This window comes from Dromaius novaehollandiae, chromosome 20 (assembly GCF_036370855.1).
Source record: "Dromaius novaehollandiae isolate bDroNov1 chromosome 20, bDroNov1.hap1, whole genome shotgun sequence".
In the NCBI taxonomy this organism is placed as follows: Eukaryota; Metazoa; Chordata; class Aves; order Casuariiformes; family Dromaiidae; genus Dromaius; species Dromaius novaehollandiae.
The window spans coordinates 10,908,449-10,918,045 of NC_088117.1; the positions used below are offsets into that span (position 1 = coordinate 10,908,449).

At 50.6% G+C, this 9,597-nt stretch overlaps 1 protein-coding gene across 3 annotated transcripts in view; it reads left to right on the forward strand.

Moving 5' to 3' along the window:
* The window catches only part of OLFM1 (olfactomedin 1), a 36,061-nt gene extending 27,421 nt beyond the window's left edge, over positions 1–8,640 (forward strand). For all 3 annotated transcript variants that reach the window (XM_026094425.2, XM_064523854.1, XM_026094423.2), the window contains 2 exons: positions 2,740–2,846; positions 6,903–8,640. In XM_026094425.2, the coding sequence (XP_025950210.1) occupies positions 2,740–2,846; positions 6,903–7,577 (782 nt within the window). In that variant the 3' untranslated portion in view covers positions 7,578–8,640. The remainder of the gene's footprint in view (positions 1–2,739; positions 2,847–6,902) is intronic.
* Positions 8,641–9,597: the final 957 nt, after the last annotated feature.

Sequence of the window (9,597 nt, forward strand, 5' to 3'; positions counted from 1 at the left end):
TGTCAATACCTCGCTCTCCTCCTGAATGGAGAGGTTTTGAAGCAAGCAGGCAGGAGGATGAATTCCCATATGCTTCAGAGTGTCCATGGCTCAGTGAGACTGGGGAAGGTCTGTGCTTTTTGGTGTGGTCTCTCCAGTTCCTTCTGCCCTCTCTCTTTAGGAGGCAGAAGAAACCTCTGTGATATCCCTAAGCGCCAAAGCTGAAGGCAGAAACAAAGGTGTTTGGCAGATAGCATTAGGAAGCAACGAGTGGTGGTGGGACTCTGCTTTCTGTAGCAGAGCTAAGGAGCACAAGACTGGGTCAGAGATGTGGTTTTTGTCCCCGGCTTTGTGTCATTGACCTAAAGGCTCTGTGAGTTGGTTCTGCTGCTTTTTCACTTTTATGGTGCGCTAAGCAGTACAGGCTGTTCCGCTGCCGCAGAGCCCAAAGGCACAGCATTTTTCGGGTGGTGCCTCAGGTAGGCAAGGCCAGCACGTGTCCCTTGCTCTAGCACAGACCTCTCCTTCCCCTCCCTCACAGTAACACGAGGGGGTTTGTTTGCAATGTATTTGCACAGGAGGGTAGCTGAGGTGTGTGTGATCTTCTGTGGTGAAGAAGGCACCTCCTTGTTGAGTGCTGAAGAGAGCAAGAGGGAGGTGGGGAGAGGAGAGCAGGAGGCATCATCTGCTTGGCTTCCGAAGGCCACTCTTCAGGGCAGAGGGTGAAGTCATAGGGTTGCCTAAGACCTGCTTGTCAAATTTATTTACGGCACCTCTGAGAGACCCTCGAGGAGAGCAGCCTTGAGCTGCCTGCCTTCCTGCTCCCCTGAGCTGGGGTCGTTCCTGGGCCCTGCTGCGGTCAGCCTGCATGGATTGCAGCCTCCCTACAAGTGACAGCACTGTCTGGTCTGCATACCCCCAGGGAAGGGTGACCCCTTTGCTCTGCAGCTCAGAGCTGAGGTACGTGGATATGTTCAGTGGCCGTAATCAGGACGAAGGAGAAAGTCAACTGATAGATATTACAGGAATCGTAGGTGTAGGTACTTGATAATTCAGAGCAGAGGGACCTTGTCCTGAGCTGGCAGAAGCTGGCACAGCTCCACACGCATTTCAGCAGCACCTCAGCTAACGCCCACCTGAGGCCCTGGCCCCGACTTCCTCCGCTGAGTGAAGGAGCCGTTCACGCTGCAGTGCAGTGCGAGCCTCGAAACCCAGCCCTGGGAGCAGGCGCTCCATTTCAGCCCTGACCTTCCCCTTGATGAGCCTGCCAGGGGCTTCCACATCAAAGGAGAAAAGTCAAGAAACACCTTCTGCACTTGAGCTTGCAATCATCCCCCTTGAGCCGCTGACCTCAGCGTGGCTTGCTCGGGAGATGCTGCTGCAAGACCTGATCTGCACGGAGTGTGTCCGGGTTTTAAATGACTGCTCCCTTAGCAACAGTACATTCAATACAAGCCCGCAGTTCCTCCTGCTGCATCGTACTTTGTCTCTTGACCTGTCACTCCTCCGTGCACGTATGCTGAAATGCTAGTGTCTCAACAGCCCCGAATGGCAGCTTTGCTGAGACTTGTGGCTGTTGCTGTCCATGGGCAATCAGCGTACGGCTGCGCCTTGGTGCCGCGACTGCGGCATTGCAGGCAGCGACTCACGGGTCCCCCGGAGAGTGGCTGGGTTTGGTGTCAGTAGAAAGAACTGCAGAGAGGGAACGGGCTGCCCTGGGCTGCCAGCGCAGCAAGCGGAGCGGGAGAGGCGCACGGGGCACTTAGGGCTGAAAAATGCAGCCTGGCACTTGGCTGGACTTGCAGATGTGCTGACACGTCCCCTGAATTCGGGGGGCCTGAACTCAATGGGATGAGGCACCTAAGCGTGTTTCCATACCAGGCCCTTAATTCTGAGCCATTTTCATGCAGGTTCACGTTCCCAGTCGGGTGATGCTGGGAGCGGGTAGGAGTCCCAGCGGCAGCTCCTGGGCACACAGAGCACCCGCTGCAGCCAGGCCCTGCTCTCCCAGGCTTTGCGAGGGGCTGAGCACCGCAGCTGACCTTGGGGCCTTGGGATGCACCTTCTGCACTTGTGCTCCTCTCCTGGGGTTCACTGGGCTCTCCAGGCTCACAGAGGGATGGCAGGAGGGGTGGCAAATACATTCGTGTCTCTTAAGTGTGCAGACAGGATAGACAACAGAGGAAGTGGCTGTTAGAAGCCAGTAGATGTTTTTTGTAGGGAAAAGATTTATAGTGTATATAATTTCCCACTTTTTCCCCTCCTTTGCATAACCTGTAACAAATGCATACTTCTAGCAGGGCTGGAACAGACATGTCTGTCTCTTTATTGTGGCTGCACCCACTCTATTGTCACAGAAATGAGCATAGCTCTTCAGCTAATTTCTCCACCTGGCTGCTTGACCCTGGCTAACTCCTCTCATTTCCTATTCTGCAGCATTAGCAGCCCGGCTGTTTGCAGGAAAGCTTGTTGTCTTGGGGGCAGTGCGATAAGGAGAACTGTTACAAAGAGGAACGAAACAAAAGCATGGAACAGTTGTTATTGGCCTAATTACCTCTAATTAGATAAAAACATAGCTCGCCGTTGGTTGGGGAGAGCAGGGGGCAGAGCAGCCTGGGCAGTTTTAAGGCTGGTGCCGCTCGCCAGAGCCCCGGGGTTGGGTGGGCAAGGCTGTCCTGCGGGAACGCATGCGCGGGCCAAGGCCGCAGCGGTCGGGCGTTTGGAGTGGTGCTCACCAGCCTTGCGCTCTTCTTGTTCCAGCTTGCGGCAAGCTGACCGGAATAAGTGACCCGATCACAATTAAAACCTCGGGGTCCAGGTTTGGATCGTGGATGACGGATCCTCTCGCCCCTGAGGGAGAAAACAAGGTAAGGGTGCAACGGCTTCATCTGTGCTCCCCCAGCCCCCGATGTCATGGCCAAGGTCACTTCAAATTCATTAAGTCCAAGCGCTGAAGCCCTTGCACAGGCCTGGATTCATCTCCTAGGGCTCTGCTGACCTTGTCTGTGATGGGAAGCTAGCAAGGCTCATGCAGGGAGGGAGGATGAGGAGGGTGAGCTGAGCAGCCCAGAGCCAAGACCTCTTCCCCGGGCACAGCAAAATTGTGCTTCTCTCCTGCCCGCCGAGCTGGGCTCTGCTGCGGGTGGAGGACTTATTCGTTCCCTTCCCTCCATCCTCTTCCCAGCCAACTTCTCCTCTTTGAAGGGATGCTTGATCTTGGAAATATCAACACAAGGTCTGTGCCCCCAATGGAAGGGGAAGCAAATCTTGGGCTGGTGTTTCTCGTCCGGGTTTGTTTTTTCCGGCTGCGGGGAGCCATCACGTGTGCCTAGGAGAGGCTGTGCCGGCGGCAGGCGCGAGGGAGTTGGGGCCGAGCAGAAGGGCCCTGCAATCCCGGTCACTGCTGCTGTTCTGCTGCTAGTGCCTCCAATAATGTCATTTGACTCCATTTGTCCTTCCCCCTCCACCGTCGATGTTGTGAAGAATTAACTGACTGCAGCCAGGGAGAGATTTGTTTTGCTTTGTTTGGGTCTTTTTTTCTATTCAGACCGTTCAATTTTGATCCCAAGGAGGTAGGAGGCCAATAACTGGCTGAAAATCAATCCAGGCTTCCCATGACTGATGGAATGGAAAATATCTTGAGTGTTTGCTGAGGATTTGTAGGCAGAAAAACAAAATAAAAACCACAGACCTCAGCTACGTGGAAATTCCCTCCTGTGTGAAGCAGCCTTCATCAGAGGAGGAAGGTGCAGCCAAGGGCCGTGTTGGGGGAGGCTATTTTGAGAGCTTGCCCTGCGATCGGCTTTCCATGGCTAAGTGAGAACTAGGGATGCTCTGGAGAAGCCACCCTTCACGCCTGCTGCTGCAGATCCTGCTTGGGGAGGTTTCCTTGCTCCAGACGTGGGTGTTTGGGAGCTGGGCAGATGGTCCATGTCGGTTCCTTGCTGGCTTCCCACGCGTGTTCCCGGGAGGCTCTGGGAGAGGCGCAAGATCTCTGGAGATGGAGCTCGTTACGGAGCCAGCTTCCAGTGTCGCTGGCGGAGCCTTAGGAAATGCCTGGAGATAGTGTCAGGAGAGATGGGAGCCCTGTCAGCAGATAAGGGTTTCCTGCTGTGACACAAATAGTGAGGTGAACCGAAGTGCTTTGAAAATAAGCTGGAGACTGAGAGCTGGAGACAGGCTCCCCTGACTGCCTGTTTGCTGCTATCGTACCTTGCAATTGATGCGGGCTTAATAGTTTGCTCTGATGGAGGCAGGTGGAGGTGGATCTCTCTTGCTGGCCCTCGTCTGCCGCATCTCGCTGGCCGTGCCGTGGACATGCCGTGGGCCTGAACAGCAGTGATGTGGGATGTCCGGCTCTTTCCCTCGAGGGATTTAGAGATACCCCTCCAGCAGCCAAGTGGTTGGTGCTGGTTCCCCAGTGCACTACCTCTTTGCTTTACAATTATGAAGCAGAACTCCACACACAACCCAAAAAAGGTCCTAATCATGAAGTGGAACGGGAAGGCTTTACCCACATCACAACCTGTTTTGCTCACAACTGCGTTTGCCGCATCCCTGGGCACTGATGGAGTTGGGCCTGATTCATACGTCTGTGAAGGGGAAGTCAGGCCAGTTGCAGCTTAAGCTGGTTAATCCTATGCTGAAGATCTTCCCATGTCTGCAGAGAGCTTTGTCTGAAACCAGTTCTTTTTCAAATTGTTACCTATGTCTTTTTCTGCAGTGAGTTTTTGTTACAGAGTTAGACAAAGCAGTTTTCTTTGGAATATAGCTCAAGCTTCATGGGGGCATGTGCGTGTGTGTATCTAATATACAGATCTACTATGAATTTTTTTTAGAAGCATGCAATTAAGTGATTTCACTGGTTACCTGGCAGAGTGTGGAAGCTGGTGATGGGGAGAAACTGGGCAGTTTGTCACATCCAGGTTGTGTCACCAAGCCAGAGGTGCTCGCGAGGTCTCTTGTTCGTGCCGTGAAATCACTGAACACATCGGGGCAAAGCAGCAAGCCTGGCAGAAAGCTGGTGGCGAGACAGCGGGCGGATGCTGAGCGCTGGGATCGATGCGTATTGGCAAGACCGCGCAGGAGAGGGCTGCTCAGAGGCAGCCGGCGCTGCGAGGCAGCGCTCCATCAATCTCCGCTTCTCCAGAGCACGAAGTCTCGTTGCATCCTGCCACCTTGCAGCGCCAGTGGGATAACGAGGGTTTCTTTCTGGGCTTCTCTTTGTGTCTCTAAAACTGAAACATGTGCGCTGAGTTGTGTAATTTTTTAATACCAAATAATGACTTGGGAGCAGCAGAGGCAATTGGCTTCTTTTTGTCATTTCCCAAGCTAGTTTAGCTGAACACAGGTTTTGCATTAGCTGCAGAATGTTTTCCAGCACTGCATCTGACCGGGGAAACCCTCCCAGGCTGCAGGCAGCTTTCTGCCAGGGGCTCAGCAACGAGGTGGGTTTTTTTCCTGCCATCCTCAAGCCCACGGTGGAGGTGCAAAGACTGGAGCAATCTGGCACAGGTTCCTGTGCAGTGGCTGCAGGCAGGACAGCATGAGGGGGGCCTAACGTTCCCTGTGGAGTCCTTGCCGACCTCACTTGGCCCTTCAAGCAGAAGCCAGCTCCAGTACACATGCACGCCCCATGTGCCAGTATTTGTCTGCTCTTCTGTTGGACCCTGGAAATAGCACTACTGCAGAGATGATTTGATCAGATTTTGCAAGGGGGCTGCAAAAGAAACTTGCTCTAAGACATTAGCCAAATCTGTGTCTTTAAAGGCATTCTGGCTGCTATTTAATCTCTTACCTCTTCTCCTGCTTACACAGCTCCTGCTGTAGAAAGCAGCTGTCTTATTTTTAGGCAACAAATGCAAACAATGTCACTAACTAGATGGATGTTTTGTCTTGCTGTTAACTCCTGGCCTGATTTTTTGCCTCAGAATTGGTTGCAAATGGCTAAAGGTTTGTTTTGTTTGTTTGTTTCTGTTTTTTGAGAAGTTTAGGCAGTGTCCCTGGTGAACGGGTGTTTAAATGATGATTTAAAATATTGTTCCCATCTACCAATAGAGATTTTGATGTCTTTGTCTCTTGCATTGCAGTAGCCTCGGTTTAAGCTTTTGATGCAGAAGTGTATGATTTTTAAACCAATATGGACTTTGCCCAAATTTCCTTGACAATGAGCGATTGCATTCATAGGCTTCTGCATGCCAAATTAATGGAGTTCTGCACAGCAGATGATATAATTTAGTGTTACCGTGATGGGGCTTACAGGAAGAAAAAGCAGCAGCAACGTAATATTCTGGCTTTATCCAGTTGGAGAAAGGTGTTAATTGCCCTTCAGGAGGACAGTGTCAATCACGCAATACTTCCAGGGAAGAGCTCAAGTTCCCAGGCTCCTGGGGAGATATCGGTTTACCCACCTGGGACACCTTTCTGATTCCAGACGATGTCTTGGCTGTGTTCTGGGTTGCAGCCCGGGTTGCTTTCTGAACACAGGTGACAGGCTCTGGCTGCATCGTTTTCCAGCAGGTTGCCAAATGAATCTGCCCGCCTGGCAGTTTGCTCTGGATTCCTTCTGACCCTGGGGCTTGTGGGCAGCTGCTCCTGTGGCTCCCCGTACCCTCCACGGGACGCCCCGGCACTCGGAGCCCCTCCGCTGCGGCCAAACCCCCTGTGTCGGGGCAGGAGGGGAAACCGGAGGGATCTTCTCCTGTGGCCCCTTGTTCTCACAAACACCGTGAGGGGCAGTGGGGGGGAAAAGGCAGGCTTCTTGGAAAGGCAGGCATCTCTAGTTTGCTTGTTGCATCATTATATTTAAGCACCCGGCTTAGTTTCTAGGGTGACTTTGCAAGGGAGAAACCCTTCTTAACCCACGGAAGGGTGTAGGTGGTTCTCTGCTGCTTTCTAACAACACATTTCTGTTGCTCGCTTAGGTCTGGTACATGGACAGCTACCACAACAACCGCTTTGTCCGCGAGTATAAATCTATGGCAGATTTCATGAATACTGACAACTTTACCTCTCACCGTCTCCCTCACCCCTGGTCTGGCACCGGTCAAGTGGTCTACAATGGCTCTATCTATTTCAATAAATACCAAAGCCACATAATTATCAGGTTTGACTTGAAAACAGAGACCATTCTCAAGACTCGCAGCCTGGATTATGCCGGCTACAACAACATGTACCACTATGCCTGGGGCGGCCACTCGGACATTGACCTCATGGTGGACGAGAACGGCCTCTGGGCCGTCTACGCCACCAACCAGAACGCGGGCAACATCGTCATCAGCAAGCTGGACCCCAACACGCTGCAGAGCCTCCAGACCTGGAACACCAGCTACCCGAAGCGCAGCGCCGGCGAGGCCTTCATCATCTGCGGCACGCTCTACGTCACCAACGGCTACTCGGGAGGCACCAAGGTGCACTACGCCTACCAGACCAACGCCTCCACCTACGAGTACATCGACATCCCCTTCCAAAACAAGTACTCGCACATTTCCATGTTGGACTACAACCCCAAGGATCGTGCCCTCTATGCCTGGAACAACGGGCACCAAATACTTTACAATGTCACCCTCTTCCACGTCATCAGGTCTGACGAGTTGTAGTCCACCCTTATTTAGAAACTGACTTAGGAAAAAAAGAGGAAAAGGGAGAAAGGAATTAAACAAAAATACTAATATCAAGGAAACACACTTTAAATAGATAAACAGCTGCCAAAATTAAGATCAACGTCATGGAGGATTATTCAGCGTAAACCTGACAGATCAGCATTACCTCTGCATTTCTAGAAGTCTGGCCCTGTGTTATAGACTTAAGAATAATCGTGTACTTGCAGCTGGAACTGCACTTAAAGAACCACTTACGTTTTGGGTTTTGTTTTGGGTTTTGTTCCAATAGCAAATCTATAGTACATACTAAAGAAGTAAGGCAATGACTGTTGGAAGTTTATCCTTGGGAGACTCGCTTTCTTCTGTGTGGGGGTTGCATGGACATTTTCTGACACCGCGGTCAGCTGTAATGGATGTGTGATTTGTATTTCTAAGCTGAAAAAGCTGACCCGTGAGGAGCTCTCGCTGTCTGAATAAGCCCTATCACAGGTTAGTTCTTCTTGCATTCCATAGCAGCTACTGTCTCTCAACTGTGTTTTTGTCACTTAGATTAACTGTGCTGAGACCCGAAGTAGCTCATGGATCTGTGTCTTAGTAACTATTAAACACGATGGTTTAAGTATGTATTATGAACAAGTTGTTGTACCCATATTGTTTGAACTTATGTATTCAGCAAATATATTGTATAATGTATGTCTGTTATTTACCAGAGGTGGCAAAACTTTGTATGTCCAGTTTATGCAATGAATGTTGTAAATGCAATGATGTAGTTTGGATTAATAAATGATGGTTTTGTTTCTAAAAAGAAAAAAGATCAGTGTTCACCCTTATACACAGCTAACCAATTTCATGTTGATAATTACAAGAATATTCTCTTACTGTTATAATATCTACATAGCGTTATGGTGGTTGGAAATAGCTTCTGTGGAAAGTCTGTGGCATCAGATTCCCATGGGAAGCCCTGTTTATGGAAGTGTGAAGGTAATTAATTTTTTTTAAGAGGAAAACTTTGTACTATCCACAGTTATCTAACGAACAATAAAAACATTAGGAGACTTCACGGTTTTGCTTATTGTCTGTTCTGTGTTTGAGCAAACGTGTGTAGCGGAGGGGCAGAATAACAGGAATTCTTGGGTTTTTTGGTAATTGTTGAGCGTCCAGCGCCTCTGCATCCCCAGGCAGCAGCACGGTGGGGTATGGGGAGCTGACAGCATTCGATGTCAGTGCTGCAACAGGGGAAAATGATGTTGTCTATTGCATTTGTTAGGGCTGGAGATATTGTGCCTTGGACTGCCTGATGGAATTGGATCATTTTCCTTCTCGGATGCGTAGACTGCTTTTCATCATGATTTTGCTAGAGTGTTAGAGTGGTAAAAATCTTCCATTTATTACATCTAGCACTGCAAAGCTTATTATAATGAGCAATTGTTATTGTCTGGGCCTGAGCACTCAATACAGTCAAGATCATCTTGTTTTTGCTAAAGCAAAGACCTCATAGCGTTGCAGAATGCTGCAGTACAGCAGCCCTTTCCTTGAAATGGTCTGAGGCATTTTTCCAACTGGATGCTCCTAAAGCTCTTAATAGTTGGGGCTAAAGGTGCTGGAAGCTCACATGCTCTTCTGAGCAGCCTTTAGTAAATCCCACGCTTCTTCCCTATCCCTTTATGTGCTTCCACCTTATGGTCTCCCCACTGCTGTTCTACCAGATGCACAGCACCACTGCTGGGCTCATTCTGCTGACTGCTGCTGTACATTGTGGAATATGTGGGGTCCCAGCTCTGGACTGGACTGGACTGGAAGGACCAGTCCTGTGCTCCAGGAGACCTGCTGGGCTGGCTCTCATGGGCAGCTGGGGTGCCTGGTGGCTTTGCAACATCCACCTCTGGCATCAATAGGCCATTGCCTCTTTTCCAAAGAGCGAAGGAAGTGAACGTGCCCAGCACCACCATGCGTGAAGCTATTGCAGCCAAGTGGTGTGTGGTTAGCCTTGGTCTTTGATGAGGTTTAGCCTTGCAGC